At 36.0% G+C, this 12337-nt stretch overlaps 1 protein-coding gene across 5 annotated transcripts in view; it reads left to right on the top strand.

Annotated features, from left to right (window-relative positions):
• Positions 1–12337, top strand: part of THAP12 (THAP domain containing 12) — a 29756-nt gene that overhangs the window by 11478 nt on the left and 5941 nt on the right. For 4 of the 5 annotated variants that reach the window (XR_015141570.1, XR_015141569.1, XM_086338482.1 and 1 more), the window contains exons 2-3: positions 5148–5268; positions 8841–8948. Coding sequence is in view for 2 of the 5 variants with exons in the window: in XM_086338482.1 (XP_086194608.1) it covers positions 5148–5268; positions 8841–8948 (229 nt within the window). In the remaining 3 variants the exon portion in view is untranslated. Of the gene's footprint in view, positions 1–5147; positions 5273–8840; positions 8949–12337 lie in introns of all 5 variants that reach the window. The other variant, XR_015141571.1, reaches the window with a different exon arrangement.

Genomic DNA, 12337 nt, shown 5'->3' with positions numbered 1-12337 from the left:
ATTCACTCGGACTCATGGAACTCAGTATATAGTTGTACTAAGTATATAGTTGTACTCACAGCTCAGTATATAGCTGTACTGTATATACTCAGTATATAGTTGTACTCACAGCTAAGGTTTCTTACAGCAATGTAGTAAGAGCACACATCTGTATCCTAAGAGAGGGAAAAGACAGAGGTAGAGTTGGAAGGATCTATGTGTAGTCTTCCTTATGTTTTCTCCCTCCCATGTCTGGTCACTCAGAGTCCACTTTTCCCCAGCAGTGAAAATGCAACATTTGTGCCAGAGAAGCCCTTAGAGACCCAGTGCCCAAAGTTTTTATTGAGTTCTGGTCACTTAGACACTCTCTGCTTAGCATATGCTAAAATTCCAGACTCCCAGAAAAAGGACAGACTTTCATTAAAAGTTATACTGTTTGCATGAATAGTCAAGGCACTAAAAGTCACCTTATCAGTTAGAGGAAATTTTTATATCAGTGTAGAGAAGCCAAGTTCCAACATCAGCCAAAAGACTAGCCTTACAAAAAAGTCTTTCTGAAGATAGCAACTTGAGGCCTGCTGTGTTAAATAACTCCTTTTCTGCACAATCACCATGTATGAGTTTTGCCTACCCTTGAACTTAATATGAAAAGAATCCTACAGTATGTACTCCTGACTTATTTTGCTCAACACGTTTGTGAGATCTAGCTAGTTCATTCATTCCATTGCCAAAATAGTAGTCTGTATGTATAGTATACCACAGTTTATCCTTTCTATCCTTGATGGGCACAGTTGTTTCACCTTCTCATCAACATTTGGTATTATTTCTTTTACATTGTAGTCATCCTTATGAGTATATGGTAATAATTTAGTTACAGTTTTAATTAGTATTTTCCTAATGACTAGTGAGATTGAGCTTTTAAAAAAATTTTATTTTTCTTTTTACTGAGCATTTTTTTTTCATGTGTATTGGCCTATTCAAATTTCTCATTTTTATATTAGATTGTCTGAATTATTTGTAGGGAGTTCTTCATATATATTTTGGATATGAGTTCATTGTTAGATTGGTATATTACAGATCCCTTCTTCCATTTTGTGGGTTGCCATTTCACTCTTAAATGATTCTTTTAATGAATAAGTTATTAACTATAAAGTAGCCTGATTTACTCATCTTTGCCTCTAGACTTTTTTTCTGTTGCCTTTTTAAGAGTTCTTTGTGTCAAGGTGATTAAGATAGTCTTTTATGTTATCTTTTAGAAACTCTATTGTATTACCTTTCATATTTAGGTCTATAATTCACTTGGAATTTATTTTCCATAGATGAAAGTGCAGGTCAGGATTCATTTTTTCCCATATGGATGGCCAATTCAGGACTATTGAAAAACTTTTAGCTTCACTGCTGTGCAATGATTCCCTTGTCTTAAGCATCCACAGCTCTTCATTTTGTTCTGTTTTTTTGTTTGCTTTTGTGCCAATATCACACTTTTTAAAAAAAGATATATGCATTTTTATTTTATTATTTTATTTTTTTGACTTCACCTTGAGTCATGTGGAAATTCCCCGACCTAGGATGAAACCCACACCCCCTGCAGTGGAAGCTCGAAGTCTTAACCTTTGGACCGCCAGAGAAGTCGAATACCACAGTTTTAATAAGCGTTATAAGTCTATCTGGTAATATGTCTTTCAACTTTTTCCCCCCAAGATTGTCTTGACTATGCTGATCCTTTGAATTTCTGTATAAAAAGTTTTAGAATTATCTTTGTCATTTCTCTCTTACACAGAGACATGCATAAAAGAACTTGTTGGGATTGTGATTGTATTAAATCAATAAATCATTTTGAGAAGAATTGATACCTTTAGGATTCAGTGTACCAGTCCATGAACTTGTGTATTGCTCTGTTTATTTATTTAAAAAATTTTTCTAAAAGAAACAATAAAAATTAAAAGTATTTTCTATTAGAAGTCTTATACATCTTTCATTAGATTTATTTCTAGGTATTTGATGTGGAACAGGTAGGTGTAGTTCATTGGGCCCTCTGCTCAACTTTTCACAGCTATTTGTAAGGCCTCCTCAGACAGCCATTTTGCTTTTTTGTATTTCTTTTTCTTGGGGATGGTCTTGATCCCTGTCTTTTGTACAATGTCACGAACCTTCGTCCATAGTTCATCAGGCACTCTATCAGGTCTAGTCCCTTAAATCAATTTCTCGCTTCCACTGTATAATCATAAGGAATTTGATTTAGGTCATACCTGAATGGCCTAGTGGTTTTCCCTACTTTCTTCAATTTAAGTCTTAATTTGGCAATAAGGAGTTCATGATCTGAGCCACGGTCAGCTCCCGGTCTTGTTTTTGCTGACTGTATAGAGCTTCTCCATCTTTGGCTGCAAAGAATATAATCAATCTGATTTCAGCGTTGACCATCTGGTGATGTCCATGTGTAGAGTCTTCTCTTGTGTTGTTGGAATAGGGGATTTGCTATGACCAGTGTGTTTTCTTGGCAAAACTCTGTTAGCCTTTGCCCTGCTTCATTCCGTACTCCAAGGCCAAATTTGCCTGTTACTCCAGGTGTTTCTTGACTTCCTACTTTTGCATTCCAGTCCCCTGTAATGAAAAGGACATCTTTTTTGGGTGTTACTTGTAGAAGGTATTGTAGGTCTTCATAGAACCGTTCAACTTCAGCTTCTTCAGCATTACTGGTTGGGGCATAGGCTTGGATTACCGTGATACTGAATGATTTGCCTTGGAAATGAACAGAGATCATTCTGTTGTTTTTGAGATTGCATCCAAGTACTGCATTTCAGACTCTTTTGTTGACCATGATGGCTACTCCATTTCTTCTAAAGGATTCCTGCCCACAGTAGTAGATAATAATGGTCATCTGAGTTAAATTCACCCATTCTAGTTCATTTTAGTTCGCTGATTCCTAGAATGTTGATGTTCACTCTTGCCATCTCCTGTTTGACCACTTCCAATTTGCCTTGATTCATGGACCTAACGTTCCAGGTTCCTATGCAATATTGCTCTTTACAGCATCGGACATTGCTTCTATCACCAATAGGAAAGGGAGTATGTCAAGGCTGTATATTGTCACCCTGCTTATTTAACTTATATGCAGAGTACATCATGAGAAACTCTGGGCTGGAGGAAGCACAAGCTGGAATCAAGATTGCCGGGAGAAATATCAATAACCTCAGATATGCAGATGACGCCACCCTTATGGCAGAAAGTGAAGAGGAACTAAAAAGCCTCTTGATGAAAGTGAAAAAGTTGGCCTAAAGCTCAACATTCAGAAAACGAAGATCATGGCATCAGGTCCCATCACTTCATGGCAAATAGATGGGGAAACAGTGGAAACAGTGTCAGACTTTATTTTGGGGGGCTCCAAAATCACTGCAGATGGTGATTGCAGCCATGAAATTAAAAGACACTTACTCCTTGGAAGGAAAGTTATGACCAACCTAGATAGCATATTAAAAAGTAGAGACATTACTTTGCCATCAGAGGTCCGTCTAGTCAAGGCTATGGTATTTCCAGTGGTCATGTATGGATGTGAGAGTTGGACTGTGAAGGAAGCTGAGCGCTGAAGAATGGATGCTTTTGAACTGTGGTGTTGGAGAAGACTGTTGAGAGTCCCTTGGACTGCAAGGAGATCCAACCAGTCCATTCTGAAGGAAATCAGTCCTGGGTGTTCTTTGGAAGGACTGATGCTAAAGCTGAAACTCCAATACTTTGGCCACCTCGTGCAAAGAGTTGACTCATTGGAAAAGACCCTGATGCTGGGAGGGATTGGGGGCAGGAGGAGAAGGGGACAACAGAGGATGAGATAGCTGGATGGCATCACCAACTCAAGGGACATGAGTTTGAGTAAACTCCGGGAATTGGTGATGGACAGGGAGGCCTGGCGTACTGCGATTCATGGGGTTGCAAAGAGTCGGACACGACTGAGTGACTGAACTGAACTGCTCAACTTATTCTTGATTGAATCTGAGTCTTCTTTTTATCAGAAGGCTATTTCACTTTGGTTCAGAAATAATACAGACAGTGCTGTTCTGTTTGGAAGATCTCCAGAGATTTAAGAATTAAAAAGCAAACTTAACTCTAGCAATATGGCAATTGTTTTATACTGAGTTTTCATACCAAATAATTTAGGTGTTGAAATCAAAATGTTTATAATCACATTGTACAACTATGTAAGAATGTGATTAAAATACATCTTAGGCATCGTCACTGTATAGTAATTAATACCTCTTGGTCAAATGAAATGCTTTACAATTTTAGATAATCAACATTTCACCATGGTAATTTTGTTTTCCTGAAATTTCTACCAAGAGCTTAGTTTTGCTCTTTTAGGTGCATAGAACATTTCTATCCTCTTTCAAAACAGTTTAGAGCAGTGTCTGGTACAGTCCATGGGGTCACAAATAGACACGATTTAGTGACTAAACCGCAGCAGCAGCAGCAGCTGGCTCTTAATAAGTGCTTAATAAGCATTATGATGATGAAGATGATGTTAGTTTTTTCCTACAGATATTTAAGCACCAAGAGGACTTGGACTTTGTCTCAGTCACTATCTCTTAACACCATCTGTGTACTAGATTGTGTAGACACAATTCCTGCGTTCATGGAGCTTACAATCTAGTTTGCACATATCGTTGTAGATAACCATGTTTATAATAAAGCAGATGAATATAGCCATTATGCTTCCATAATAAACTCTAGTTATTTATAGAACATCTACTTCGTAGTTTTCTACAGTGACAATGTGTTTTCATATGCTTGTTTAAGTTGAAATCCTAAGGGGAATGTTAAGTCATCGGCCTCATGGTTGTGCAGTTTTTTGCTTGTACTGCTGATTATTAAGTCCTCTCTGATGCTAGGATGTCCTGGGAGTTGAAAGATTCAAGTTTAAGTTCTAGTTTTACTGCTAATTTTGTACATGACTCTGACAAGTTACTTCTTAACCTTGTCTGTAAATGAATGTACTAAATGATTTCTGAGGTTTCTACCAGCTCTCATTTTGTTGTTAATCAACTTCTCCAAATTATATTTTTTGGGTCTAGGGGAGCAGAAGTCTGTTATCCATAACAGGTATTTACCTTAAAACTGAATGCTGAAATTTAAATGTTAAGCTCATATTCTGTAGTTTTATTTTGGCTTTATTTTTGTAGATGCCAGAAGTGGGTGGAGAACTGTAGGAGAGCAGACTTAGAAGATAAAACACCTGATCAACTAAATAAACATTATCGATTGTGTGCCAAACACTTTGAAACTTCTATGATCTGCAGAACTGTAAGTAAGCAGAGGGTTTGTTTTTTTGTTTGTTTTGTTTTCACTCACTATTTGGTTGGAAATGTAAATCTTTATATATTAATGTTGGAGAGTATCCTTACACCCTGCCACTTTTTTTTTCCTTTAAGATGAAGACAGATTTGGAACTTAATAGTACCTATTTTGTTCTTAAAAACCTTTGTGTATATGTGTGTGTGTGTTTTAACCCTTCTATTTCTGATGCCCCATGCCCACTTTATCAAAGGTCACCACTTTTTAAACTTTTTTGTAGCCTTCAGAAAATTTTAGATGATTATAAATGTGTATGTTTAAGGTGAATTTGGCATTTTTATTTGGAACAGCTTCTCTAGAGCTTTTATATGAGTGAAATCTTCATCAAGGCATAGAGCTCTTTGCAAATTTTTGTGTGTACTGTTAAAACCTACCCTTAATTTTTATGTGCTGGATACAACAGGAAGCAAATCATACAGTTCATGTGACAAAAACATTTTCATCAGTAATTTGCAATTTCATATCAAGACCTGAGTTTCTCAGTCTTACTACAGTTAACTGTAAATTTGTCCAGGTCACTTTTCCTCTCTTAGCCCCCCAATTTCTAATGAAGAATTTAGACCAGATAATTCCTGAGGTCTAAGATTTTTAACCGTCTGTGATTCTGTTACTGCTTTGATTCGTAAAAGGCACAGATAAGACAGATTTGATTAAAATGAAGCAGACTTGAAACACTTTAAAAACTAGTTAGGAAGACAATTTTGTTAAGTATTCTTGCTTAGGTATGAAAACAAATATTCTTGTTTAGGCATAACTCAACAGTTATTGGGATAGACATAAACTTAATTTGAAGATACACTATATATTGTTATGCAGCAATTTATTTTGATATTTTTTTCAGATACATTTTGCAGAGGCATCAGGAAACTAAAGAATGATTGGGTTATTTTATTTCTCAAAATTAATTGAAGCAGATACTTGTGAAGTCATTGGGAGGTGAGCCTATTCCGGTTCAACAGTTTAATCACAAATATTTGAGGGATATTTTTGCCTTGCTTTGTTAACAGGGTAATGATCAAAATAAAAGATTTCATATGTTTAAAAGGCAAACTTTATGTTCTTGACCTTAAATTAAAATATCCCAAATTATTTTGAATACACACACCATATGAATTTTAAAATTTTTATTTTATTAATAAATACCATGTCTTAATCAGTTAATTCCAACAAGAATGTGAGAAATATAAAATATATAGTTCACTTCTGTTCTTGTTTAGTCAGAGCATAGAACAGAACTATTTTTACTTTTTAAATTTCCACATAATTTTTTAATCTTGAATCCGTTATTGCAAATGTGAGAGATTTTCATTCTCCACATATAGAAAATATTGCTGTTAAAAGCTGGATTATCTAATGTTTATACCCAAATGTCGTAAGAGTTTTGAATTCATTAGTTTGGCATTTAAGATCTCATCAGTAAACATTTGTTGTTAGTTCAACCAAAGCTAAATATTATCTCTGATGCTAAAGTAAGATCATTACTTTATACTCAAGCCTTCATTCAGCAAAGATTAAATTTTGATACTGAATAAAAATTGTCATGCACAGGAATAGAATATAGCCTTTTTTGGCATGGGTACTTAGAGTGGGTGTAAAAATATTGCATGTTTTTCATTCATGTGTTGTTTTTTGGTCTGTAATACCTTTGCTTTATAGAAGATTAATTTTATACCAATTTTTTAAGTTCTTCATGGTGTTTTATCCCTCCTCTGTTTATTTAATTGGAAGATATCAAGACTTGACTCTGTATATGGATATGGTTTTGCTTTTTGAGATGTTTGCCAAGCAGGAAAGCTAAAGCACTTAGGGTATAGTATTGTGTTTGTGCCCTTCAGTGATTGTGTACCATATCAATCCCTGATTGAAACTCCGTAGTAGACTGAGAATAATTGGCCCAGCACTAGAAGTTGAATGTTATCAAGAAATAGATTTTCTTCTTTGTGTTTTCCCTGAGGCTTGTGATTGAACTAGAAAATATTGAATAGAAATAGAAATTCTTCCCAAATGTGTGTAACAGTTCTTTAGATAAAACTTAAGTGTGTTCTCTTTAATTATATATTTTTCCATCATATTTTCCTAACCTTTCCTTGAGTTAAAAAAATATGGGGATTGTTACTTTTGTTTGACATATACTTTGAATGTGCTTTATTAGCTTTGAAACAATCATTGCTCCCACAAAAGCTTTTTAAACTGAAGTGTGTTTTGTTTTTATCAGTGCAAATTTGGGAAGGCACAGTTTCTTTGGACTAGCTAAGGGAATGTAGTAGCAGTTATTCATCTGTTACTCTACCTCTTAATAAACTTCTTGTCCCTACCTGACCTCTGGTCTTTCTGGCTGTGGGAGACTGTCACCATCTAAATTTGCATTCAGTTTCTAGTCAGATTGAATTAGTTTATAAGGATAGAGAATGGTCATCCTTCAGTGACAAGAATATTATAATTAGAAGGAAATTTAGAAATACCTGGTTCAGTGTTTGCAAAAATGTGATTATGTGTATAACTTGTGGCACATGAGTGATAACAAGTGGCACATGAATCAGTTTTTATCTTAAATTTTGTAATATGTGTTAAAAATACAACTAGCTCATCAAATCATTATTTTATAGTTTTTATTCCTTAAGATTTTGTTAGTTAAAAAAATGAGTCAGTTATGAAAAAGTATAAGTGGTTGGGTAACTGAAATGGTCAGCATTATGATCATTAGTGTGTGAATAACTTCATCTAATTCAATACCTGAGTTTTATTCAAAAGAAGAAACTGAGTCCAGAAAGGAAAAGTATTTGTCCAGGGTCTCATAGTGAGTCACTGGTAGATTAAGGGCTAGCCCCTAAGCCTCCTCTGAAAGTATTAGTCGCTCAGTAGTGTGCAGTTCATTTTGACCCCATGAACTGTAGCCCACCAGCTTCTCTGTCTATGGAATTCTCCAGACAAGAATATTGGAGTCGGTAGCCATTCTCTTCTCCAGGGGATCTTCCCAACCCAGGGGTCAAACCTGGTTCTCCTGCATTGCAGACAGATTCTTTACTGTCTGAGCCACCAGGTCTTGGTCTCTTGGTCTCTTGGGTCCTCGTCAGTACTATTTCACAGTGCCTTAATGCTTCTCAGTAATAGTAGCAAAAGAGGAGGGAATGGCAGGTAAAGGAGGGAAGAGTTACTATGAAATGTATAAGAGGATAGCTTATTTGAGAAACTTCTGTGCCTGCTTTACTTTGTAGGCTCATGGAAGAACAGAAAAGTAGCGGGAAGATTGAATTAGAAAAATATATATATAATACAAATACATTCTACTTTTTATGCCTATCATCAGTTCAGTTCCTTCATTTATAAGATTGCCAGAAGGACAAATGTAAAAGGAGTTAGAAATAGTTAGCTGGTCTGGACTGACATCATCAATTCTGCAAGTCTCTACACTTTAGAATTGGAGTTGAAGTAGTACTGGGGAAATCATTAACAATCAATTTTGTTTGTGTGTAATGTATTTTTAAGGACTGTTTCTGCATTAATGCATTTTTCTTTTTCAGAGTCCTTACAGGACAGTTCTCCGAGATAATGCCATACCAACAATATTCGATCTTACCAGCCATTTGAATAATCCACATAGTAGACACAGAAAACGAATAAAAGAATTGGTATGTCAGTGTGCTTCCTCCAGCTTTTCTATCCTCTATAATATTATGAAATGTAGTATAGATGCATTCATGTTAACATTGAACCAAGTTACTCTCTATATCAGGTGTAGCATTATGGGGGATTAATGCCATGGTTATTGAAGTAGCATGGACCTAAGATATTTAGTTTGTTTTAGTATTTGCTTTGGAAAATCTTCCTCAAATTTAGCCAGTTGATACTTGTTGACTTGAGCCAAAGTATGCAGTTAATTCAGTTTAGTTCTGTTCAGTTGCTCAGTCATGTCTGACTCTTTGCCACCGCATGGACTGTAGCATGCCAGGCCTCCCTGTCCATCAACAACTACCAGAGTTTACTCAAACTCATGTCCATTGAGTCAGTAATGCCATCCAACCATCTCATCCTCTGTTGGCTCCTTCTCCTCCTACCTTCTGTCTTTCCCAGCATTATGGTCTTTTCATATGAGTCAGCTCTTTGCATCAGGTGGCCAAAGTATTGGAGTTGTAGCTTCAGCATCAGTCCTTCCAATGAATATTCAGGACTGATTTCCTTTCGGATGGACTGGTTGGATCTCCTTGCAGTCCAAGGGACTCTCAAGAGTCTTCTCCAACACCACAGTTCAAAAGCATCAATTCTTCGGCACTCAGCTTTCTTTATAGTCCAACTCTCACATCCATATATGACTACTGGAAAAACCATAGCCTTGACTAGATGGACCTTTGTCAGCAAAGTAATGTCTCTGCTTTTTAATATGCTGTCTAGGTTGGTCATAACCGAGGAGTAAGCATCTTTTAATTTCATGCTGTTAATTATGGGCTACTAAATCATTTTCTTCCAGGGAAGCTGGAAAAAAAACTCACCTCTTCCTTTGTGGTAAAGTGGGACTGAAGTATATTTCTAGAATATTTTGGCACAAAGGGATTAAGAAAGGGAAAGAGTGAAAGTTAAGACATGGGTAGTTTTACTAGAGATAAGGATTCCATCACTATTAAGTACTGACAAGGTTTATAAAAGCTTTTAAGTCTCTCTATGTGACATCTTTGTGCATGTTTTTTATAAACCTTTGATATCCTTAAAACCTACCTGTTTTTTGTTGGCCTCAAATGAACAAAATGAAATTACTCAGACTCCTCAGGCCATGGCTTTCTGTCACCATTGCCACCAGGAAGCCCCTCATTTTTTTTCCTTATAACCATTCCCATTCCTCACCTTCCTCCATTTTGTATCCGTGCTCCTGTACTTAATGAGTCATTTCAGTCCATTGGCTGTGTGCTTTTTAAAGATAACATTTGTCTAGTTTTCCTCATTTTCTTCTATATTTACCTTCCGTAATCAGATCTTTGATCCATTTGAATTTGTATAGTGTCCAGTAGAGATCTAATTTAGCTTTCTATTTATAGGGATCAAGTTTTCCCAATAGTCTGTTAATCAGTCTGGATAAGATGCTGCCCCTTACATTGCTTTATATTATATCATTTTCAAATAGAGTGATTTCTTAAGCCTTCCTTTTCAAAATTGTCTTAGCTATTTGTAGACTTTTATTCTGCCATGTGAATTTGAGAATCCTTTTGTCATATTCTAGAAATTCTGTTGAGATTTTCATTGTAAATACTTTGAATTAGTATTTTTACAGTGTTAATTAGTCATATCCATGAATGGAAAAAAAACAATAAAATAGCTATCAAGTAGCAGAGCAGTCATTGACAAAGCTACTAGTTCTTTGAAAAGACTATTAAAATACTTTCAAAACAGGACTTCTCTGGTGGTCCAGGGGCTAAGACTCCTCATTTCCAAAGAAGGGGGCCCAGTAGATCCCTCATCCCACACGCAGCTAAAGGATTTTGCATGCTGCAGTGTGGCTCAGTGGTAAAAGAATCTGCCTATAATACAGGAGACTTTCAGGAGACTCAGGTTGATCCCTAGGTCAGGAAGATCCCCTGGAGAAGGAAATGGCAGCCCACGCCAGTATTCAGGTCAGAGGACCCTGGTGGGCTACAGCCCATGGGGTTGAAAAGAGTTGAGCAACTAAACAACATGCAGCAGTGAAGATTAAAGATCTCGTGTGCTGCAACTACGATTCCATGCAGCCAAGTAAATAAACACTAAAAAAAAAAATTATAATAATTTAGAAGTGCAGAAAGTAAAAATTTTGAGAAATTGTCAGGATTTTTGTTGTTCTTTAGAAGAGAACGTGTACATCCTTCCTTAATTACCTGCTAAGTTATGGTAAGATTATGTATTTCTGGTTAAGAGAGTGTTTCCACCAGTTAAAGAACTTATTTATTTGTTTGACTGTGTTGGGTCTTAGTTGAGGCTCATGGGATCTTCATTGCATTGTGCGGGGTCTTTTAGTGTGGTCCACGGACTCTCTGTAATTGTGGTGTGCAGCCTCAAGTTGTTGTGGCACAAGGGCTTAGTTGCTCTGTGGCATGTGGGGTCCTCGTTCCCCATGTAGAGGTCAAACGTGTGCTACCTGCGTGGCAAGGCGGATTCTTACCACTGGGCCACCAGTAAAGTTCCTCCACCAATTTTGAAGATCCTTTTTTTTTAGATTAATTCTAATAGTCTACTGGGTTTTCTATGTAGTTGATTGTATCATCTGTAAATAAGGACAGATTTGCCTCTTCTTTCAGTCTTCCAATTTTAATGTTTTCTGTTGCCTGTATTATTGTTTGGTCAGGATCATCTCTAGTACTGTATTGAGTAGTCCCAGGAATGTCACGACTGGTACACTTGTTTTGTTCCATTAAGTGTGATGTTACCATTGGTATTGTTACGTAATTTTTTTTATCAAGTTAAAGAAATATCCTTTATTTTCTTTTTTTTTTTCGTTTATTTTCTTTTAGTCCTCATATTCAGAGGTTTATTTTTTGTCTTAACTTATGGAACTTATCAATATTTTCATTGTATCTGTTCTTTCTTCCCCCCTTCTTTAATGCTTAGTGATAACATTGATGGATTTGCTGATGTTGAACCATCTTTGCCTAATTGATTGCAGTATATTTCTTTTCATTTTCATATACTGTTCGATTTAGTTGGTCAGTTTTGCATTTGTAAGTCTTGGCCTGTAATTTCTTTTCATGTATTCTTCTTATACAGTTATGATATCAGGGATCCGTTGGCCTCATAAAATGAGTTAGATAACTTTTCTTTTTTTCTCTTTTAACTTCCCTAGAAAAACTTATATAAGGTAGATATTGTCTGCTCTTGAAAGTTAGGTTGAACTTGGTAAAACCATCAGAGGGCTTTGGGTGGATGAGGGAATATTTTGATTATCATTTCTGTTTGTTTATTTGTTTCTCTTTCTTCTTGTGCTTTGTATGTTTCCAAAATTTTATGAGCTTCACCTAGAGTTTTACCTTTTTCTGCTCCTAAAATTACTTTAATAGTC

Source organism: Bos grunniens, chromosome 15 (genome assembly GCF_055505025.1).
Source record: "Bos grunniens cultivar Pamir isolate PY7600 chromosome 15, Bosgru_T2T1.0, whole genome shotgun sequence".
Taxonomy (NCBI): Eukaryota; Metazoa; Chordata; class Mammalia; order Artiodactyla; family Bovidae; genus Bos; species Bos grunniens.
This window is presented reverse-complemented; position numbering and strand designations above follow the sequence as displayed.